The 24,781-nt window shown below is 40.6% G+C and overlaps 1 protein-coding gene across 43 annotated transcripts in view; it reads right to left on the bottom strand.

Moving 5' to 3' along the window:
* Window positions 1-24,781, bottom strand: part of adgrl2a (adhesion G protein-coupled receptor L2a) — a 118,094-nt gene that overhangs the window by 42,610 nt on the left and 50,703 nt on the right. For 31 of the 43 annotated variants that reach the window (XM_072439004.1, XM_072438999.1, XM_072439001.1 and 28 more), the window contains exons 3-7: window positions 19,411-19,624; window positions 9,889-9,998; window positions 8,582-8,641; window positions 5,587-5,601; window positions 3,693-4,493 (exon numbers count right to left, since the gene is read on the bottom strand). In XM_072439004.1, the coding sequence (XP_072295105.1) occupies window positions 3,693-4,493; window positions 5,587-5,601; window positions 8,582-8,641; window positions 9,889-9,998; window positions 19,411-19,624 (1,200 nt within the window). The remainder of the gene's footprint in view (window positions 1-3,692; window positions 4,494-5,586; window positions 5,602-8,581; window positions 8,642-9,888; window positions 9,999-19,410; window positions 19,625-24,781) is intronic. The other 12 variants (XM_072438971.1, XM_072438977.1, XM_072438979.1 and 9 more) reach the window with 3 other exon arrangements.

Raw genomic sequence — 24,781 nt, 5'->3', positions numbered from 1 at the left:
CTATGTTAGCTCAGCGCAGGACAGGAATGAATCATAGCGATGCTTATTAGAGAAGCTGTATATTCATCAGACTATAAGAGGCGGGCTCTCAGGGGTAACGGCTAATGCAATGACTCATGGGGGTCCAGAACAGCTGAGCGATTTTGCACTGGGAAGCACTTTTTTTGCACAAACTACAGGGGCATTGCTGTGGCCACATGCAGCGTTTGGGGAGCTAATTGGCTAATGTTGCGTCAGTGAGAAGTAGCTTATAATCGCTGCTAAATTGGGTTATTCTCCTCTTTGTGTATCTGTTTGTAAAATGGTGCTTGCACACAAATGAGATGTTTTGACAATTACATATTTGTGAAACTTACATCCGTGTGGGTGTGAGCTTTTAACTCTAATTTTGCAACTAGGAAAACATAAAGGATTTTCAAAGCTCACCTGTGTCCCATTGAGATAAGCATTTATGCATAATTACTGGAAAACGTGTTTCTGTTCGCTTATTTAGTGGTTGGAGGCCTCAGTGAAGCTTGGCAGAAATCAACAAGATATGCAGCAAGTTCGTATGTGCCAACAGTCCTCAGTGTTAATAACAAATAGTGACAATAATTTCTGCCAAATCAGTAGTTATGTGTGGGCCTGCAAATGTAGTGCATGTGGCTTCAATCCGATCAACATGTCCGTCTAAGGAAGGAAACTACATTTGACTGCAAAGATAATGACGACGCAATAAGTCTATCTTTTGTTGTCTCCACATATAAAAGAGGCAACTATAAAGCGCCGCTAAATGAGTGGATTACAATGTTGCTCGGAGCCAAAAGAGGGGCTTACTGACCCAATTACTGTCCACTTCCAGTGCGCTGCGACCCCATCCGCCCTCACCCCTAATCCTACAAGAGATGATCTGGCCTCAACACACGCTGTTATTGCACTGAACAACGACCCAAGCGTTTAACAGGGTCTCAACTGTGACGACGAGGAAAACCATTACTGTGGCATGGTTTAAAGTTGCAATGTGTCTCTTTTCTAGTGGGGTGTGCATCACCTGCTTTTAGTTTACATTTTTGAAGATATTTGTTCTTAGTGTACAAATTGTCCTCTACAAATAGACTTGCTTTGCCCTGCCTTTTGCTTGAAATGTCCCACAGTATGGTATTAAGAGTATTTATCTCTATAGAGACAAGCGGGTCAGACCTGTGGCGAGGCAGCAGCTCTCATGGATAAGATGTACTTTCTTTTTAGGTATTTTTAATGCCATATTCTGGAATATTGGCAAAGGGCAATAATATTAATCTACAACCATTCACTCTTACTCATTACAGGCAATTTAGTCTACATTTACAATATGTCACTCCGTTTGAACTACAGTGTTATGACAAACAAGTTAGTCCTGAATGTATTCCTTGTATTGATCACAATTTTCTTTAACTACGTATTAATAATTGCCATTGTCTTCACTCTAACTCTGAACTCTACCATAAACCACATACATTTACCGACAGATACACATAATATCTGAATCATGATCTTGATTAATATTTGATTAATTGCACAGCCCTAGTAGTGGTTATTTAGATGAAGCTCTAAAGATACATTCTGATATGTAACACAAAGGCTGAATCCACAGCCTTTCTACTTTTGACACGAGTATTGCATCTCTCCTCTAAAGAGCAGCAGTTACATTTCTGTTAAAGTGGACTTCATCAGGTCAGATCTGATCTCCAGCGCTTTTACCGCACTTACTAAATCTACCACAATATATGTTTGACTAGATCTACCACAAAGGCAATGTTGTCCCTCCTTACAGCTTGTTACAGTGTCTAGCGTAGCAGGCACAGAATGGAGCATCAGGCGTGAGGGCGTCCAGTGACAGGCAGAAAAAAGTGCCATCATTTATGTGTCAACATCAGCCATGTGGGAGGACAAGTTTATTGACATCTTGATGATCATTCTGAACCGGGTCTGCTTGTACTCATCGACTGTGGGCTCAACATACATTAGTCTGTAACGTGGCTGGTCTGCATCTTTCATTTGTCAAGAGGACGGCCCAGGCTTGGTGTTGACAGTGGAATAAAGATTTGTGAGCGTGGCAGCCGCCTGAGCTAATGCAGTGAGTCAGTGTGCCTAAGCATTCTTAAACATATAGTACAGGAAGTTCAATAGGAAATAGTACTGTGATTTATAAGTCGGTAGTCATTGTCTATTCAACAAATGAATAAATCAATTGTGGCGCGGTTCGCCTCCACGCACGGCTTATTCCAGGAATCTATAAGAGCCAGAACTGGAATAGAAGCAATTGGTTATCGTCTCCCTAATAATAACAACATAAATGTATTCTTGTCAATAAATTATGGGATATTGCTGGTTCTACATTAGATACTGAATGCAGTTACAATGTGTTCAGTCCGCTGTGGATAAGGACGTAAGTGAAACGTGGTAAAATTGTGTTTTCAAAGTTGAATTACTAAGGGAACATGTATAATTCATTTTGTAAATAAAAAGCAATATGCCACGGTTTAGTAATAATAAAATAACTTCAGACTGACTTCTGTGAAAGTTGGAAATGTTCTCCTTTTAACACAGAAAGGGTGCCACCCATGGTTGAGTGGATTGCACCAATTTCTATAACATTGCGTTTTTAGAGAGTGCCCTTCTCAAGCCTGTCAATATAGAAGTGGATTGTCAAACTCTATAAAAAATGAGCGGTTGGGATTATTGATTGGAGACTTGCCTCATCAGCGCATGTATTGAGCATTACGAGGACTTAGAATGGTGGGTGTGAATGGGATTAGAGTAATTACTGTTATTATATTCTCAGCGTAAAGGCTATCACATGCCTTAGCTAACTGTGCCGAAGCTTCGGACAGTTAAATTAGAAATATGCGCCGCTGATGTGACCCTGAATGATTGAACCTTTTGCTTTTCAGTGCATACTACGCTCTCTCTTCAGCTCAGAAACCTTGAATCCGTACACCTTCAGAACTGTCTTTTTATAATGGCCAATGGAGATTTGGAGCTTAGGCATCACAGGGCGAATGATCCAACCTTGCCTGGGGCCAGACTTTGCACCTGTCCAGACATGTATGTTTGCAAGAGGTGAAAGTATCTCTCTCTCTCGCTGTGCCTAAAAAAAGCAATATGCTCACAGGGATCCCTCGAGTTCTACGGTAAGCAACAGGGACTGAGGAAAAACCTGGGTATGAAACCTTCCCAAATCCCCGAGACACCAATCCCTTATGGTAATGGCTTTGAGGTGTTGTTTACCACCATTGCCTAGTCACTCTTACCCTAGATGCTGCTGTGTTGACTGTAAAAGCAACCATAACATACCTACAACATATTACATTCTAAATTAAAAAATCGGTCAGCTGTGAAACCTAATACATACATAATGGGTTCTAGATTTCCCTGTAGTGCTAACATTCCAGCAACATCCTTATGGTTGCATTTTCCAAGACCATCTTTTTAGGATGTCACAAATCTGGATATTACACTTAGCTAAACATGAATGGACTCATGCTTTTATAACCTAACCTTCATAAGGATTTTACTAATTCCTTCAGCGACAGCACTGGTTTATGACATCATAAAAAGAGGAAATAGAAAGATGTTCCTGGAATTTCGGCTACAAATCAGATCATGCTATCAACGAGAGCAGGGAGACATTTTGAAATGAAACGCTACACAGGGGGGATGTGAGTTCTTACCGTGAGCTGGATCAGGTGGGCCAAACTCCAGATTGTATCTCAGGACGTAAAAATTATTCCATACATAGAGCTGGTTATCTCTGGGATTGTAATCCACAGATGCGATGTACTGGTACTGGTTGGGAAAGTGGATGTCCACATATTCCCCGTGGTTCTGCTTGGTGTTGTAAACATAATCAATCAGGCTCTTGCTGACCTCGCTCTCGTTATCTTCGTAGGTGGATCGAACCACGTACAGTACTCCACAGATCATGAACGCGTTGGAAGCCGAGCGTTTGTCGTAGGCCGTGTCCCATGTCGCCTCAAAGCGCAAGGTATAAGGGTTCAACTGACTGATCACCATCATTCCGTTGTTCTGCTCCGTGGCGTAGATCACCCAAAGGCCATTTTCATCCACCGCCAAATCGATGTCCGTCTTGCCCCCCCACTTGTACGGCGACGTGTCATGGTAGTTGGCGTTGTTGATGATGGCTTCTCCGCTTTTGATTCGAGTCCGCAGGTCAAACTTCACAATGTTGCGCGTACGTTCCTTATTGAAAAACACAGCGCCATCGTAGACCACAAATCCAGTTCCATCTACTCGGTGGGGCAGTTTGTATGTGATAGTTTGCCTCGCATTTTGGAAATCATCCAATGAGGAATACTCTATTAGTGTGTCTGTCCTATAAGGAGTCCAAGGCATAAAGTAGATTTTATCACCGGCTTGTAGTGGGTCTTTGCACCAGGCGCCGGCTTGTTGCTCCGCTTCAAATAGAAATGAAGGGTCACCAACAGCTTTCAGAGTCCCGGGACAAAGAAAAACTAGTGGTGGAAGAAGAGTAAAATAAAAAACAATACAGGTTAACATGTGAAAAGCAAAACCAACTACAATTTGCATCTAAACAATCATGTTAAACTCTATTTCCATTTTGTAGGTCCATGAGGAGTGGGGACAGACACACATTAAAAAGTGGCCAAAACACAACTAACACTAGCCAATAATTGAGAAAAAAAATGTGTTACAGGGTGTTTGGCATTGTGCATAGAAAGAAAAACAGAACTAGAAGTTATTAAGCAGAATGTGGATGTATATATAGAAGTATTACAAAATCTGAAATAAAAAAGAAGCCTCATAGACATCTACTGTTGGGAGCAAAACTGAAACAAGGGAAAAAACAAAAATAAAAAATACATAAAAAAACATTTGGTCCTGTGAACAAAAAAATACTGCAGCCAACTAAAGTCACTCGGCAACAAGACGGGAGAGATTATGAGAGCAGGAGTCACCACAGTCTGCAAAATGTACGCAGAGTTGTATCTGTAGCACCACCTTTACTATAAACCTGTGGCGTGTACTGTGGAGTGGTGCAAAAAAAAAATGTACTAAAGAAGGCAAGTTTGTGTCTGTTGAGGTGGTTTTGGTTGTTGGAGGCATTCATCTTGATAGAGAAGAAAGCAGCAAGTGATCAAGTGTGGGGGAAAAATGGGGAGAAGAGTGAAGAGATGTGGGCTCAAGGAGGAAAAATAGGGACAGTAGAAAGCAATAGGTGTTGAAGAACAAGGGCCAAGAATCACTGTTACCATGGCATGCTATGGACGAGGGTTTGGAAGCCAGGCAATATGAAAGATTCTGCTGAGTAGCAAAAAGCACCCAGGGAGAATGAGAGAAGGAAGCCCCTGTGGACTGCAGCCAACATGCCCCCCATTTACATTTTTGGCTGCTTCTGTGCTGTCTTTGCAATGACCAGGCTCACTTCCTTTGATGCACTACAAAAGGAGTTTTAGCATTACAGTCGGGGCCAATCTGGAGATAGGTCTGTGATGGGCTGTAGGGGCCACCATGGGAGAAATAGGTAGTTTACAACCAGATGCCACAAAACAAGGAGCTAGGGTTTGGATCGTGTCTGTTATTTACCTTTTTGCTCCACTTCTATTTTAAGCGTTGAAGAGAGAATGAAAGGGGTGCAAGGGAAAAAGAAGAGATTAATATGAATTAACTACTAGAGCTATATGATTACATATGCAGAAAAAGTTATGAGACATTAACAAAGTCCAGGAGACCTATTTAAAAAAGGTAAGATATTAGTGAGAAACAAGACATTCAGCTGCCAAGGCCCTGTCTAATCCAGACTGTGGTCATTATCAGTTCATGAACGCCTTACAGTGATGTTAGGCAGCATCATTTATTTGTAACTAAAGTCTAACAAAAAGGCTTTTATAACTAAATATTACTGTGGATTTAACATGGCGCATGAACAGTGCCATCATTTATTTTAATTGGGCCGTAGACTATCCACTAGAAATAAATGTCAGCTTTCTGAATTTGGTATGCACTCTTCTTAAGCACGGGCTCCAAGAGTACAGGAGCCCCCTGCTCCCTCCCTTTTTTTCTGAAATGCGTATTATATAAACTTTATTTAAAGCAATACTAACTAGTTGCGACTCAAATTGATTTTATGGGATTCAAAATTGGTTATTTACTCAAGCCAACATTATGAATTGAATGTGAACATGCTAATCCACCCACCACTGTAGGCCTTTCATTGAAGCGGCAGAAAGGAATTAATAGATTGCTATGTTTGCAAAATGCAATTAGACGACAAGAAGCCAAATCTGGCTTGGTTTTGCCATTTTAATTTACTAACTTTCTACTTGGCCTTATCAAGAAAACAAGTAATCAGTGTTAATCATTGGACCAAGCTCCATTTCTAAAGCACTTGGCAGTTGAAACATGAATTAATTCAGCAATAGAACTTAATTAGTAATTTTCTGTCCTTTTGTGTGTAAGACTTCCATACATTATAGGAAATATTTAACAAGGCACTCATTTAAGTTTGCAAAAACACTGCCAAACAATTAATCTGAACTACGGAGTTACATACTTTATCTAGCTTTACTTTTGATGCATTAACATTTAATTTAGAAGCAAACGGTAGAGCTCAGATTCTACACGAGACAGTGTCTGTTACACACATGGCAGGGTCAACCCACACATCATCTACACCTTTGGCCAGTGAGAACTTTTAAACTTGACTTTAATTTCACTTACATGAGAACATTGCTCAGAAAAAAGTCTTGCTATCACTGACTCACAATCAAGTGGAAATCAAACAATAAATGAAGGTTTCACTCTAGACCTTTAAGACCCCCTGACAAAGGAAAAGTCAGCTTCACACTGAAATTCTAGCTCAAGAATTTCTAACACTGCAATTTACAAAAGACGAATTGTCAACGCTGTTAAAAAAACTACAAATATTATCAAATGTAGAGAAGAAACAATTAGGGCCTTTCCTGAATAGTATATGGTCTTGACATATATCAGAACTAATATAAGAGCACAAGGTGATATTAAAGGAACCAATTACTTTGTGTACTTTTTGAATTGAGAAATGTTCAGGCACAAGAGGCTGGGGTAAAAGTGTAGCTGTGACATTATCATTTCCATTTGAAGATTATAGTATTTAAGAACTTGAAAGGCCAATCCACAATACATCATTCCATTATTGGTAAAGCCAATGGGCCAAAGATTTTTTTTCTAACATTTCAAATGAAGTAAATAGATGTGTAGTTTGACCCAAGGTTTAGTAAAGAAAAGAAATCCAACATAAAAGCAGGTACTTCTGCCAAGAAAACTCAACAGCCCTGTTGACAAAGAGGTTGTGAAAAGCAAACTAATTATAACAACTGCAGTGTCCTTGACGTTGAGACAACAGGCAAGAAGTTGTGAGTGTCTGAAAGGGAAAATACAAGAAATGACAAAGAACGTGGTGACGTTAGTTGACAAGTATTAAGAGCGGCGCAGTGGAGTCAGAAATAAACTCAGATAGGTGATGAGGCCTCCTGAAAATTGCACAAGGGAAGCGAAGAAAAGTAAGAAGTTTAAAATAGCAACATTCATCAAAAGACATGGCACAACCCAGCCCACGCCAACCATAAAGAACTCAAAATCACAATACATCAAAGTCTATTCTACGTGAGATGCTTCGAGGGATTCTGTAGTCACACTATTGTTTATACAGCAGCAAACTACGACGTAAAGGGGAGTGTGAATTATACTGAACGAATGGTTACTGGCATTTGATGTGCGGTGAGAACTTTAGCACTGGGAACTCAGCGTTTTGTGTGATCTGAAATAAGGACGGTTAAAGATTATTCCGGTCTTGCTTTCTCAATAAAGTGAGCGCTGAGCAACCTTAATAAAGAAACATCTTGACTTTTATGTTGTCTGATTTGTGCAATTACTAGGGCCAATTCAAAAGGGTGAGTCAGTGCCAGGTGGAGGCACATTTTACATTCTTGGCTTGAACATGGGAGATAATGTTGCTAATGAGGGACGTTGATGACATGAGCTGAGTTACAGCGCCAAAACAGTCAAAATAAAGACAATTTCTTCGCAATTTAAATTCTCCCTGAATTGCGTTAAGACTAGGTTTATCATTTATTAGTGTATAATAAAAATAACATCTGCTAGTGCGATAAACGACGGGTGAATTCATAAGGGACGGATGCAGTGGCAGTTTCTCTGGTCCAAAAAAATAGGACACTGTCTAGGCCTGTCGCCGATCAGCTTAATAGGGATTTACCGTAATATGTTTTCTTACAAAACAACTTCTCCGGCCTTGTATCCACTGCAAATCCGTTAGATCCTAAGCTGCTAGGCCACTGCTATGGTGCCACTTGTACGTTCTAATATTTGACCATAAAATACAGTACAAACACACTTTCTTTTGGAGCATTTTGACAATACACATTGGAGGAAACGGAGGATTGGTAAGGGGGCAAAATAATACGAGGACTGTCAGACAATATACTTGTACAGAACGGAACATACTTGGGGCTTGAGGGGGGAAAAGTGGACTGGACTGGGCTTGTGTGGACTGAATCAGACGGGGAGAACACTAAGCACTTACCAGGGCAGTTGCGATACGAAACATTCTGAGTTCTTGATCCTATTCTGGTTGGGCATGGACCTTGAGAAGCATAAAAAAGACGGAGGGGCTACAGACATGCATTTCTGAAACTGTAAGTGAATTGGAGCAGCTTGCAAGTTTGGCCAGGGCACAAAGTCCTTGGGCAGAAGATTAGTAAGTGTGCAAAAAAAAAATAGTGGCAGAATACAATGATGATAACAGTAGGTGGACGGTAAATGCACCTCGGGGCTAATCCTGCTATTAAGGCTTGAGGTAGCAAGACATAGAATCGATACTGCACTTACGAGACATTCACTCAAAAGTCAGCCAAAAACACTAGAGGTAAAGGGCGCTAAAATTGGGTACGCTCAAAAAGGTGACTTGGAATACTTATGTCTTATTCCGGCTTTAATTACAGGTGCTCAAAGCCCTGGCGAAGTTAACCTTTAAGGTGTAATGAGTTTCCCAAACTAATGGTGCTCACTAATGTGTTCAAACTTAGCAGTAAGGGAGATACACTCGGACAGCTTGACAAGTAATGAGCAGTGTGGAGCGCGTGTGTCGCAAAGGGTTCAAAATGTGCGCTTTTTGTGTAGGCCTTATTTAAATCTACAACTGTACGCTAACTAAACGTGATGTCTTTGCCGTAGACCAATTAAAAATGCCTCTTAATATGTAAATGTTGCTTATGGTAAGAGTTAACAAAAAAAAGTACAAATGAACATAGCAACTTAGAGGACAAAGAAGTGGTTTAATTGAAAAGGCAGACTAAACATGATTTGGTGTGTGATTTGGGGATGAATAATTTAGTATGGGACGAGCAAAGAAATTGTGTGAAATTATTCAAGAGCAAGCCTGTTACACAATGAAACATCTGTTTACATAAAGGAGCACCTGTTGTATGATGTATATTAAGCCATCGAGGTAATTATTATTATTTTGTTCTGCCTTATGGACTGACATTGGCCTTTCCTTCTATTCTACCAGTTCTTGTAAGCAGGCTTGTAGGTCCAGGCTGTAAACACGTCGTACATCAATAATAGAAGGCAGTACAGAAGAGGACCAAAGGCTTTCACAGGTCATATTTCATGAAAAGTTCATAGTGTGACACAGAAGGACGAGATGGGGGAGAGAGAAAAAAAAATGCGCTGGAAGGTGTTGCAAGAGAGTCTGGACGAGGTAAAACGACGGGGGAAAAACGGAGAACAGAGAAAAAGCTGGTGGGGTTAATAAAAGACAAATTAAGGTGCAGTGGAGGGAATGGCAAGTGAGGTGGTGTTCAAATCATGACAGTAGGTTATACTTACTGTAGGGGACACACTCATACTGGACCTCCAGGTATTTGTAGGTTCCTGGACAAGGGTCAGGGAAAACATCCGACCCCGTGATTACAATGCACTGGGTACGGTTGTTGCATCTGGAAGGAAAAAACACAAAAACAGCAAAGTTAGCATGTGTGATTTGTGATATGTGACATTACAAAATGAATGTGTATATTCAGAATACTTTACACCAAATGCAACAAGCCACATCTTAATCCAAGCTTGAGATTGATCAGCACAGCAAAATTAAAATAAATACAATTTCCTGCCACGGTAAACATTTTTAGATTACATATTTTGTTTTACATGTGTTTTAAAAGACAGAATAAAATAACTTGGGTTTTCAAAAGTAAAAAATAAATAAATCAAAAATAAATCACATTGCCAGGACAAAATTTGATTTTCCCTGAAGAGTTTTAGACAGATCTTGAGCATTATCAAACTCGACTATGACCACATGGTAACATAAATAAAGTTATGTTATTCTGTGTTGTCTAAAAGGTTGTTGTTTTTTCTGGTATCTGAATTGGTATTTTATGGTATCGAGCCAATTTCTAATTTCCGCGTCCAGATAACACAAAAAATAACACAGTTACAATGAGCTATACAGTATGGCAGTCATAGCAGCCCTTAAAACTGCAGTAATTAAAACGCTTGTCCAAATAAGAACATTTTGAGCTGCTTTTGAAAGCATCGACTGTGTTTAATGAGCAGAACGAGAGAGTGGAAGATTGTTCCAGGGTCTGGGAGCAACAGCCTGAAAGGATCGGTCTCCTCTGGTTCAAAAACAAGTGTGAGGAACCATAAAGCCTGATATAAAAATGTGTTACTATAGAAATTGTTTACTGATTATTATAGACTTGCAACTGGAAAAAAGGAAAACAAAATTCCATTGCCTTGAGTCCACTTAATGCTGGATTCAATAGAAATAAAACATGCAAAAACATACTCACAAATGTGAAAAGGAATCCTCAAGCAACTACATTTGCAGGGAAACAAAGGTGTGGTGAAGTGCTTTTACCACAAGCTGCTGCTATCCAATTTAGCGTGTTAGCATTGAAGTCAGGGTCAATGCTTTTCACTCAGACCTCGCTTGTGTTCTCCTCTGTGTAAAAGAGAGGCTTTGTGCACCGCTCTCATCTACAAGTTTCTCTCAAGAGTTCAAATCGCAGCCATTAGAATGTGTGAGAGAATCATTCAGGAAATTGTATAATGTTTATATAGTGCAATAGTGCAGAACATTGCGTTGATTGCCTGTGTTATTTAATTAATGTATTGGTTTTAAGTATTTCCATACATAAATGCCGCTTTACTGCCACATAAAGCCCAACGAAGGACAAAATGTTATAGTCATCATTGAATGTTAAGAAGACATAATGACCACACCATGAGAATAAGTTATAGATGTTTAGACCGAGTATAGAGTACTAGAGGGGAGGGGTTTTTATATATATCAAGCATCAGTTTTAACTTGAGCTTTGGAAAATAAAATAATGTAATACAAATATAATATAAAAACATGCTGCTACTATTGGGAGAATATTTGTGGCTTATGACCATTCAGTGAATCATTAGAAACTGTATTACTGTGAGTAGCGAGTCCGACTGTTTTGTTTTGGGCTGCAATGGTATTCACTGCTCAGTGTCCAGATGTTATTAATATAATATTAGGTGTTTCAGCACTGGTTGCTCTGGAGGTGTGAGCTGCAAAACGCAGACAAAAGGCCAGAAATTTGTGGAAAAAAAAGATGTAAAAGATATCAGGCCAAATGTGTCATGCTGAAGTATTTTACAAGTAATGCCTGTATAATTTTATATTTGTTATATTTTAATATTCAAAAAAAGAAAATTCTTACTATTTTTAACGATGTTGCAAGTCTGGCTCTAGCATTTTATTTCAAGTCTATAACATTGAAATCTGTGTAAGGCTGACATATAACTCCCATAACCCATATAAATAATACACAGATCCATTGGGAAAATGTAGACATACTTAGTATTACGCTTCTGACAGAAAATAATACCAAAGTTCTAATTTATGAGACTAATGAGACAAAGACTTGCCAGTAGATGTATTAAACAACAGCACATAAGCACAAATGGCTCATATTTCTTTCAAAGAAGAGTTGACATAAGTGTTGATATTGCTTGGTGATGGATGGGCCTCAGTGGAGCAGGAGTGTCCTGATCTATGTGTGAAGCTGATTCCATCTCATCTGTGAAACCTCAGGCTCCTCGTGAGACCAACAGAAGAACTGTGCATCGTGTTGGGTCTCAATTTAGTCTGGGCATTTAATTGTAAGTCCAGAATGTTGGCCCATATTGGAGCTTGAGAGGCAGTGCGAGGCAGTATGGTAATGGCTGCAATGAATATTACGTTCAATTGGGCTCATGCTTTTTTCCAAGGTGAAACGTTTCAATTGTTCAGATGCATTTTTACAATGGCAACAAAATGTAAGGCGTTCAAGAAAATAAAGTGTTTCGTGTTTAGAAAATGACTGCTATTCCGTGATGAATTCAAAACATTTGGTAAGTGAGCTTTGAACAGAATTGCATAAATTTGCACTGGTTGCCATGGGATGACCATTAAGCCATGCTAAATTTAGACTGATTTGAAAACCCAAAAGGTTGTTTATGTCTGCTCCCTGTGTGCCCTCTAATAGTTCCCTCACAGACTCAATTTGACTAAAGAATAGCTGCAGTGAAGACAATTGCTGTGTAACTGGAGCAGAGAGGCGACATGAGTGAGGGCAGCGCATTACTGCAAAGGCACAATCTACTTCCTGGTGCTCCCAGTTAGAATTTCAATCAAATTAGCGTCTCTTAAACTCAAAGTGACCCGTCTGGCTCCATTTCATCTGAAATGCTGATGAGGTTCATGGCACAATTATCAAGGCAGACATCTCTCTCAAGAGGCAAGCCTGTTGATAGCAGACAGGCTATTGAAAAATTAAATCATTTCCAGGGCCACAGCGATGGCAGCAAAGAAAACAGCTGAGATGAACACACACGTGTCACACACAATCACCTCCAGCACCAGTACACTTATTGCTCTTTGTGAAGTGGTGGCTATGTCCTGATTCAGGAAATAGGTAGTTAGGAATTAACCATTCACATTCCACTTGACTCTGACCCAATATTGGATTAAGGCATTTAAGAATGGTGTAATCACTGTCATATGAGGGGTTAGGATTAGATTTACTGCTTTGCAGGGGAATTTGGGAAGGGTCTGTCTAGCTCACATCCGTCACTTGCACCTATTGATTTTCAAACTAGCTGAGGCATTAGCCATGAAGTCAAAGGGATTACTCCGCTGACATTTTATGGAATGACCTTAAAGCATGCAGCATTTATAGAAAGCAGCATGGCGCGAGGAAGTGCGATATGTGCCATTCTGAAAGGCTGTATTGCTTATTATATGTTCATATAATTGCCTGTGTCTATATGATATCAACATGGTTATAATCTCTACACTCTTACATTGAACCAAAACTCTGGGTTTTCTATTTAATCCAAAATAGTGCCTCACCATGAACGACAAAACTCTGATAAGTATAACACGACTTGGATATTGTGCAAATTGAAAAAACTGAACTGAGTTTAATGATCTGATCTAGTCTGGTGCCAACTTTGAGTTGATTACAGCTTATGAGTCCAGAGAATCCTGTTTATCTTCTCTTGAAACTATTAACTTTGATTGAAAAACACATCTGAAATTAAATCTCAGAACAAGTCATAAAACAAACCCTAACAAAAACATACATTTTACTTTGTCGAGAATTAAGCCAGGTTTAATGGCTGGTGAACTTTTGTGTGTCCCCGGGAAACTCACAAGCTGAATGTGGATCTTTATAAAATCTTAATCTGCAGAGCTTTAAATAAACAGTGAGGTTGTATGTACGAAGAGCAGGAACAAGGCAGAGTGCTGTCAGGCGGACACAATGTGCCTCCTCTGAGAGCCGTGCAAGCAGTCCTGTCACTGATATAAATAGTGTTCAGGCAGCATTTAGTCTGCAGCACACCGAGAAACATGACCAAATATCACTGTAGGCTGCGAAATGTTAACACAATTCTAAACAAACATGATTAAAATAATAATTACCAAGTATGAGCTCAAACAGTGTGTCAAATGTAACCATTATTAGCATTGTTATAAATGCATGGATTTCAGAGTGATAAGAATTGTTGCTACAGCGATTAACATTTTGAAACTAAATTATATAATCAAATAGTAAAGACGTCCTCAAAATTTGAGCGCAATCGGCAATGCAATAGAAACATTTAGGGCACTAACTTCAGAAAATAAAATGTATTAGTCTACAAGAAATAACATTATCACGTAGAAGAAGAAAGTCATTGCTGTTTATTAATTTTATTTTATTTTATGTGCAGTTTAGGATTGGGCCGTTACATCACAACATTAAACCAGAGGAGACTTTAAGTTTTACCTGGAGTCAGTGTAAATTAGTTATTCTGACTGAGAATATTCTGAGAATTATTCATTTATCTCAATCTAGTATTGTTGAAACTGTGTCAATTTCCATTCACTTTTCAGCAGTCATTTAGTGGCAGATCTGCATTGATCACACAGCCTGTCATATGCTCTTTGGATATCACATGAGGCTCAGCGGTGGCAGGGTCTAGCCATGTTATATTACAGCAATCAATGATGTTGCTATCAAATACTTAGGCTGAAGCTCATTAGTCAAGAAAATCCATAGATGCGGGTCACTTATTCATATTGTATATCCTAATGTGTTTGCTCCAGTGACAATGATCAGTCAAGACGCAGCACTTGCATCTCTGCTCGTGCTCAAGGCTTCTTTACGACCTGCAAACATAACGGAACAATAATAACAACTAACCAGATGGGGAAGTGTGCGCAATCCGCAACAAGAAATATGATTGCAATACATTTTTACGCCGCATTTAAGTGTATTCATCAGCGACGTGTGGCCGCAATTGTTACCATTATCATTAGGATCCTTATGAAGGCAGATTTGTAATTACAATTTTTTTTTTAAATCCGAAAAAGGGGGGACATGAAAAATCTTCTCGCTGAATATTATCGTTGGATTAATTATTTCAAAGTCTTGCAGTTTCACATCTGCCGGGGAGGTGTCCATGTGAAAAATTCCTCCACAGATTATCACCCACTTGAGTCGACTAATTGCATGCAGCTGAATGTTCTAATTGAGCCACAACAGTCCTAGGGCTATTTTCATAAAAAAAATCATTGAACGCATGAATATAAAATGCCAGGCTGATATATATATATTTTTTTTTTGTTTAAAAGACAGCAGTGTGCCAACAGGATGTATCAAACGCAGCGAAGCCTCAATCCAATTCTCCACACTTTAGGACCACATCAATTTTGCATGCTTAAAAGTGATCACAGCTTTCCACGACTGCTAATGTGATTTTCCCCCACACACGCTGAAAATTAACAGGCCGGGGTAATTATGGAAACAAATCATTTTAGCCTCTTCAATCCTTTAGTAATGGAGACGGTACAGTAGGTAGACATGACTAGTCTCTTGACTTGCTCGTGGAATAATATATGTGCTTTGCAGGTGCCACTGTATGAGCTTTTCCAGTCTGAACAAATGTGGAGTATTGCCAAATTTGTCAAATGTCAAAATGTGTCAGTCCCAAGCGCTTAAAATATGTAACATTTGCTGTAACATGTAGTGAGGTTGGATAATGAGAGCTCTCTCATTGTAAACTGAATATTTGATTTTACCTTCATGAAGACACAAATATTTCAGAAAAAATATCCTGAATAATAGCAGTGAAATGATCTTAACAGAAGTGAAAGAAGCTAGGTAGTATTCATTTATTAAGAGTGTTGCTGTGTTGAACAAGAAGCGTCTGTTACAAAAGGGAAAAAGAGGTAAAGATTTTGTCCAAAAATGCAGCAAAAGCACCCTGGTATTTTTAACATTTGAATCACACGGCTCTGCTCTTTTGGGAGCCAATATGTTTCACTCGCTGGATTTTGAGTGTGAATAATTCCGCCCACACACCTGAGAGACCTTTCATATCCAGTGGCTTTCTTTAAAACACACACTTCATGTGTTGTTCAAACAGTACAATAGATTTTTCACTGACGTTGAAATGCCAACATTCAAGTAACTTCTGGCTTTCTGAGAAAATGGATGTGGTTTGAGTTTTCTATCAAGTGGTTCTTAAATGGCGGTATAGATCCTACAGCAGATCTATTACACTTTGTTTTAGTGGTTAAATAATAGTGTATAGCCCTATATCTTTGGCATTGAATGAATACATGTGCTTTCTGATTGTGTGTGTGTGTGTGTGTGTGTGCGTGTGTGTGTGTGTGTGTGTGTGTGCGTCTGTGTGTGCGTGTGTGTGCGTCTGTGTGTGCGTGTGTGTGTGTGCGTCTGTGTGTGCGTGTGTGTGCGTCTGTGTGTGCGTGTGTGTGTGTGTGTGTGTGTGTGCGTCTGTGTGTGCGTGTGTGTGCGTCTGTGTGTGCGTCTGTGTGTGCGTCTGTGCGTGTGTGTGTGCGTCTGTGTGTGCGTGTGTGTGTATGTGCGTGCGTCTGTGTGTGTGTGTGTGTGTGTGCGTATGTGTGTGTGTGTGTGTCTGTGTGTGTGTGCGTGTGTGTGTGCGTCTGTGTGTGTGTGTCTCTGTGTGTGTGCGTCTGTGGGTGTGTGCGTGCGCGTGTGTGTGTCTGTGTGTGTGTGTGTGTGTGTGTGCGTCTGTGTGTGTGCGTCTGTGTGTGTGTGTGTCTCTGTGTGTGTGTGTGTGTGCGTCTGTGTGTGTGTGTGTGTGCGCGCGTGTGTGTGCGTCTGTGTGTGTGTGTGTGTGTCTGTGTGTGTGTGTGTGTGCGTGTGTGTGTGTGTGTGTGCGTGCGCGTATGTGTGTGTGTGTGTCTGTGTGCGCGCGTGTGTGTGTGTGTGTGTGTGCGCGTGTGTGTGTGTGCGTGCGTGCGCGTATGTGTGTGTGTGTGTGTCTGTGTGTGTGCGTGTGTGTGTGTGTGTGTCTGTGTGTGTGTGTGTGTGTGTGTGTGTGCGTGTGCTAAACCATTTAGCATACATTTATTCATAAAGTAGTTAATTCAACTATAAGCAGGGCCATTTTAATGCAAAGGGAGCTGAAGCCCAGGGACCTAAAGAGTGAGAAGGCATATCCTAAGCAGCTGAGCATCTTTTTTTTTTTTTGTAATTAGAGATAAAAAATTAATCTCAAAGCGAAAAGATCCTTAACACTTTCTATTGTCCTTGGGCAGCGATAGACAGAGAAACAGAAAAGTCTATATAAGATAAGATAAAATCTTTTTTGTCCCACAATATGTCCATGAACACAACACAAACACCCTCATTTATTGAATATATTGATCAATAATTCAGCAGAACCTCCTTAAAAAATACATCTCATCATATTAGTTGCCATTGACCAAACCATTAACCCATAAAATACCTCAGGAACTTGACAGGTACAAGTAAATATGTCTGTCCTGTTTGTCAAAAGTTTGAGAACCACTGGTCAATGATGCTCGGCGAGAACTTCTTCAGCCGTGGATTTCGTTGAGTCAATAAGCGCTCGCTCTGGCCAGACGGGCTTAGTACGAGCACGGTCGTCGTCCGCGGGGCCACGGGCGAGGAAAAAGACGGACGACTTGAGCTCGCCGTCCGCGTTCATCAAACCGGGCTTGACAATAAACCCCTGCATACAAGCGCCTCTTATTTTTTATTTTATTTCCCAGGATGCACGGCCACAGACATTGCTGACATTCCTGGAGCGGGCCAATATCTCTTTCCCTTTCTCTGCGGCGCTCGCGTGTCTCTCCATCCACTGTATTTTCGGCTCCGATGGCATCTCCGCTGCGCGACAACTGCTCTCGTGTATAAGGTCTCATGGAGATGGTATTGCTGGTGGGGCGAGTCCATACACCTTGGCGGCAGGGGTTGACTTTCCGCCTGAAATAATCTGGGTTCTGACTGATGGCGGGAGAAGAAAGTGGAGTAGAAAAACTCAAGGCCCGGGGTTGGATGTCGGTGATCAATCAGTCGGATTTTAAGATGTACGAGGCGTCTTAGAGTACGCCCTGCCAAAGAAGCTGCCCTTAATCGGACCAGGCAGGATTTAGCGCAGGGTTAAAAGAGCAATCATTTGAATTCAGGCAAATGTGTTTGGAATAAAGACCGCGTTGCGCAATAGGGAACAACATTTTGGTTAGAGATAGGGAAAAGTGGTGGGATAAATTGCTTAGAAGGCTATATTTTAAATGCCTTTGGTGGTGAGAGGAGTATTTGCTTATAAAAAAAAAATCTATCATAATGTTTGTTGCGCAGTTCTGTCAAAAAATTTCATCACAATTAATTGGCTCATAATTGAAATAGTGATTTTTTTTATTTTTTTTTTAACAATTACTTCTACACAGTCAAATTAATGTTTTGGGATATTATTGTTTTAAAACTAATAAAAAATAATAGATAAGAAAAGTGTCAGGTTATTCATTGTATTTTCATTTACAACTTTTTGGGTGATTAAATAACAATTGAACTCACGGTTATAATTGCACATTATCCACAATTTCATCTCATTTTAGACCTGGTTTAATCTCATTTTGACCATCTTATATTGTCCTGGTTGATATGGTAAAAGCTTGATGTGAAATGTTTGAGCACCGCTGTCTTATGTCATGCTAAACTTCCCTTTTAATAACATAATCTTCATCAAAAACACTTAGCATTGTATTTTTTGCTCATGTTTCATTCTCCGCTTCAGTTTACATAAAAAAATTGTAATTTATGAAGCTCCTGTGTGTTTTTAAAGCCCATACACTTCCACAATGTGCTCTCACAATGCCAGTAGTCAAATTACCTTCTCTGTGCAACTTCAAGGCGCCTGGAGGTGCAGTTTTGTATAGCCAAATGTCATGCTAACTAAGGCTTTGAGGGATTTCCAAGGCAAACGCATTATTAGAGAGAATACCAGGGCCACAGTGACCAAAGTACTTTTAATATGACCTTTAACAAGCTGCCTTTGAGTCAGGCCCAAATGCAGATAAATAAAGATTTGAAAGTAAGGGATCTTGGTGTTATTCTTTTATATTACACTGCTTAATAGCATAGTTTCCATTGGGAGCAAGTCGACCATTAGTGCCAGCGTGATGAATGAAGAAGGTCGTATGAGAAAAGGGCATCCGGACTGAAGCCGACGCTACATCAAAATGCAAAACGCTGCACACCAGGACTCAGGTGATTTGCCGTACTTCGTTCATTTACTCAACTTGCGAACCACAGTTATTTTCTGTACAGTCATAACATCCAGTTTGCTATTTTTTCGATGGAATAAATCAATCCATGTTCCCACCAAACGCGAAACAAATGTAAAAAAGGTGTCGAAAAGCGTGGAATTGCGACGATTGACAACAGCCCCGAGTCTCCGTGCCCAGAGGTGCCTTTCTTATTTAAACATAACTGTGTCAAACACGGCCTTGTCGATGTCGTGTTTGCGTGCGCGGCGTGACGGCCTCTTTACCTTTGAGACATGATCTTGTAGGCGTCTGGAAGATAGCAGTTGACGTTCTCCATCTGGAAGGGGTCGGCGTCGCAGATCTTGTCGTCCGTGCGGCCGTAGTTGGCACTTTCGATCATGATGACGTCACTTCCTGGACACCGTAAGTCAATGGGATAGCCCTCACATGACAGCTCCCTCCGCACCAGGCCAAAAGGCAAAGCGGCGCGGCTGAACCCTGGAGACGGAGAGAGAGCACCGGGTCAGCATGGAAATAAACTACAATGGATTATTTTCAGTTGTGGCTGTCAGGAAACTCGATATCCAGACACCAACCGATACTAATATTATTATCAAAACTGGACAGGCTTCCGAACCATCAGAATCATAGGCTGTAAATGTCAGATGTGATGATGTTTTAATAATATATCACAGTCTATGATTAGAACAAGAACTGATACTGATAACGTTACATGCGTTTATTTTTTCTTGTTTTTTTTATCTAATAGAAACAATATAATAGTTCACATAGAATAGAGTGCAACACGACAAAAACATAAAGAGTAGTCCATAGAAAGTCAGTCACATTTGTCCCATTTCTCCCAAAGGTTTGTCTTTCCATTTAATATATGGCCAAAGTTATCACTCGGTTCCGTCTTATCATCCATCTCCTTATTATTGCTTTTTATTTAATTTTTCACTGCAGCCAAAATGACATTAGTATCCATATATTGTTTCTATTGTTGGAGTTTTAAATGTGGACCTTTCTGCGCAGTTTTGTTCTTGACCTGTATCAGAATTAGTACAGGGTCATGTGGTGATGTTAGAAGAAACTTTCTGTCTCAATTCAATTTCATAAAAATTATGTGTATCAATAACTATATCCACAATTGATCTTTTTTTTTTTGTAGTAAAATTTAGTTGAAATTTTAGTAGAATGACAACACAATTTTCAGTAATAGGTGAAAAAAATGTATAGAAAAAAATGGATGTCACGTGAGGGGCCTATTAATCTCGTAAGGCTGCGAAAGTGCGCACGTACTGCGCACGAAATCGAGCGCGAAGCGCTCGCCCACTTCCAAACACTCACTAACGCACTCCTTCACTCACGCACGCCCCATGCATACTAATTAGTAGTAGGAAAATGGAACATTACCGTTGTAAACGGGCGAAGCCCGTGCAAAAGTGCGCACTAAACGAGCACTTTACATTGGGATTGACATTTATGATATTTGAAAAATGGGAAACATTGTTTTCGCATCGGAATATTATTCTTTCTTCTCGGGACCAACCCCCCTATTTTTCACCCAGTGAACATTGACGAAAAGTCACAAAAATTTGCACACCTCTAAAAATTGTGCCTCTCTACATTCTGGCTATTTCCCTTTTCTAAAAAAAAATTGGCGCGTCAGCTCCCCCAAATGTACCAAAAATGCATTGAGAGATAGGAAATGACCCAAAAAAAATCTGATCGTAGAATCATGTAATTTGGCGCAGAGGTAGATGGTGACAAGAGAAGTAAAAAATATTATTAGGCAATGCCGTCCGCCCAACCAAATGTCGGCCATATTGGTTCAAAAATGGCTAAGCATGACTCGGGAGTTTTTCCAAATGTCGTACTTTTACGAACTCCTCCCAGGGCGTTGGCCCTAAAAAGCTGAAATTTGTTGAAAATGGTACTGAGGAGTGGGACATCAAAATGTATTCAAATTACATTGATACCTGTCACGGTCTCTGTGCGGCGAAGCCGCAAACTTTAGCTAGAATTTCAGAAATCTCCCAAATTTAACATTTCTGCCGTTTGCGCCGATAAAGTCCGAAATTAGAATCAGTTGTTAAACTCTTTGCCCTAAACCTACTTGAAGTGAAATTAATTAATTTGGCGCCACAGCGCCCCCTACAGATTTTATATGGAGGTTAAATGTTTAGTTTTGCGAAATTATCTGAAATTTTAAACAAAACTCAATTTTGGCCCCATCAAAAAAGTAAATGAGACCCATGTCATAATTGTTACGGCTTTGCTGTAGCAATGACCGAAACCTCCCATGTTATTCCAATGGGGAAATCACCATAACATGCTTACACTTTATACTTTCACCAACTCCTCCCAGGGCTTTAACCCTATTAACCTGAAATTTGGTGAGACTCATCTTCAGGGGTGGACCATCAAAAGTTATCCACATTTTTATTCAAAGAGTCACGGTGTCTGTGCGGCAAAGCCGCACATTTTGCCAAGAATTCTAAATAAAATTGCTTTTTGATGGTAAAACAAAGGGGAGAAGATGTGACAGCGTCACAGATTCAGCAGTAGGCGTACTAAAAGGACAATTGGGGCGCGTTAGCGCCCCCTCCTCTTGCGGCGTGGCGGCGGTGTGGCGAGGGCCGATCATTGCCGCTTGCGGCTATATTTTTATTTATTTTTTTTACTAATTGAAAAGAGAAAAGCTGCAAAGCCTCAGACAACAAGGACAGGCCAAATCTGCAGGCGCCACATGCACGTACTACTAAATCTCCACAATGCAGTGCATGATTACGAAGCTCAGTGTTGATTGTTTTAAATTTGCCTCAGTCCATTTGGCCTGTGGAACGACTGTTTTCATTTTACTGTGTTGAGATACTTCATCAGAGACCATATCCTGCTTCCGAAGAGTGCACACGCTTTTTTGCTCGCTCCGCTTGCTATCGCTGCTTTCCTTATTTATTTTGCTTTTTAATCAGTTTTTGTCTTCCAAACATTTTTGCTCTAGAATTTTTTAAGTAAACCAAGGATTTTAAGAACATAAGATCTGACGCCAGCGACATGTCCGGGAGAAGAAGGGAGAAAGACTGTGAACGCTGTCGGAAATATCAACAAGAAATTAATGAGCTGAAAACACGGATATTTGTTTTGGAATCTGAAAAAGTTCTTCACGATACCATTCCTGTGTCAACCGACGGTAAGAAGAGCACACTTTTTACAAGAAAAACTGCTACTTTCAACCTAAACCGCAGTGACTCTGTGTCGTTTCCAAAACTGTCTAAAAACCAGAAAGACCAGGCTGTTTCTTGGAACAAACTTGGAGCAAAGCCTAAACGATATAAAGATAACGTGAAGTCACCTAAAATACAGCTCACAAACAGATATTTACCACTTTCAGAGATGGAATTAAATGAAAAAAGGAAAGATGACGTGGCCAAAATACAGCGAGGAGGATCTGTGCCAGGAGCCAAGGTCACGCAGATTGTTTTGGTTGGGGACGGCGCGATAAGTCACGTGACGCATGAAAAGATAAACACACATTCTTTTCCAAGCGCCACTGTTTCTGAGATAACGTCACTCCTTCCAAATATTATGGCTAAGCATGGAGGAGCTAAACAGCTGATTGTGCACGTGGGTGCAGTGGACATGCGGCGGGAACAGACTGAAGTTTTGAAAAAAGACTTCTTGAAGTTATTCGATGTGCTTGATAAAATGGAAATCAAAACATTCATAAGTGGACCTCTTCCAAACATCGACAGGAGGATAAACAAGTTTAGCCGGCTTCTTCAGCTGAACACATGGCTGTCCAAAGAGTGTTCCCCGAGAGGACTACACTACATTGAGAACTTCTATCTATTCTGGAAACGAGAGGACCTGTTTAAGAGAAATGGCCCCCACCTATGCAGAGGTGGAGTGAGGGTGCTGACAGAGAACCTGCTCCAGGCTCTGAGGCATTGGACTGGGCCTGGACAGGGTTCTGAGCAGATAGTTAGAGAAGAGAGGAATGAGAGAATTCCTGTTCCATCAGCCAGAGACCGATCCAATGTTTAAACATCAAAAGCACCACAACCTCAGCCTCCACCAAAGGATTCATCAGCAGCTGCTCCACCACCACCAGCAAAGGATTCAGCTCCAGCTGCTCCACATTCACCTCCACCGCCTCCAGCAAAGGAACAATCTTCAAAGGCCTTGGACCCATCTGTGACAAGCCCAACAACATCCCTGTCATCGCCCCTGCCTTCACACCAGCCCTGGGTTCCCCCTGCAACATCTACTCCCACTAAAGATTCATCATTTTCCTTCTCATCTCCACTCTCACCCATGGGCCTTCCCAGCCATTTTGAAAGTCTGATCAAATCAGGCATTAAGATGGCTCCACTCACGCCCAATATAGCAAGGGCTACGTCAATACTTATCAACTCTTCCCTGCACAAGCCGACAACACCAACAAAAGCCCCACCACCCATCCCCCCTCGCCTCTCACCTGGTCCCAAACTCTCCTTGGCTACAAAAGCCCCACCACCCATCCAACCTCGCCTTTCACCTGGTATCTCCCATAGCTAGGATGCACTGGGTCTCAGCGTTGCCGGGACTTATTGTCACATTAAAAATCAAACCAACCCGGGGCCCTATGTAAAAAGATCCCCCCCTAGTGCTATTTCTGTAGTCACATCATCACACAGATGGAAAAACAAAATGCGAGTCAGGCCCAATCTGAGAAATGTGATTCATATTCCCTGTGAAAAGATAAAGCCCAGTCTCACTGAAACTAGTCTGAAACTTGCTGTGCTAAATGTCAGATCCTTATGTAACAAATCTCTCTTAATTAATCATTTTATTTCTTCTTATAATCTTGATTTTATGTTTTTAACTGAAACATGGCTTGACAAAAACACAGGAAATGTAGTTCTGATAGAATCTGCTCCACCCAACTTTAAGTTTGAATCTGAAACACGAGAAAACAAAAAAGGGGGTGGAGTCTGTGCTGTCTTTAGAGATGAAATAATTACCCGCAGGTTGTCTTTTGGGGTGTTTTCATCATTTGAGTATGTATCCTTTAAAATGGAGCTAAAACGGTCTCCATCCATTCTCTTCATTGTTTTATACAAGCCTCCCCAGCACTGCCAAAGTTTTATTGATGATTTTACTGAGATGCTTTCAGTCGTATGCACAGACTTTGATGGTTTGGTCATTACAGGTGATTTCAATGTGCATGTTGATAATATTTGTGACAGAAACGCTAAAGAGCTTGATGCTGTCCTTGAAACCTTCAGTCTTACTCAGCATGTGAGAGGCCCCACCCACAGCAAAGGACACACTCTAGATCTCATAATTACAAAGGGGGTAAATATTTCAAATGTTAATGTGATTGATGTTGCTCTGTCTGATCATTTCTGTGTCTTCTTTGACCTGTCTGTTTCTCCCAAACCTCCGGTTGGTCCTGCAGTTGTTCAGAGGAGACACATAAGTGATGGCACAGGTGCACTGTTTATGGAAATGATAAACTTTGAAAATGTCTCATGTTCTAATGTAAATGATTTGTTGAACTCTGTTACATCTAGTGTTTTGAATGTTCTGGACACCATCGCCCCTATAAAGGCTAAAATGGTTAAAAATAAGCAGAAGGCGCCGTGGAGAAATGATGATTCGGTCAGG

Source organism: Eucyclogobius newberryi, unplaced genomic scaffold (assembly GCF_026437365.1).
Source record: "Eucyclogobius newberryi isolate DKJ021-1_F unplaced genomic scaffold, fEucNew1.0.hap1 SCAF_9, whole genome shotgun sequence".
NCBI lineage: Eukaryota > Metazoa > Chordata > Actinopteri > Gobiiformes > Gobiidae > Eucyclogobius > Eucyclogobius newberryi.
Note: the sequence above shows the minus strand (reverse complement) of the source record. Positions and strands in the feature narration are given on the sequence as shown.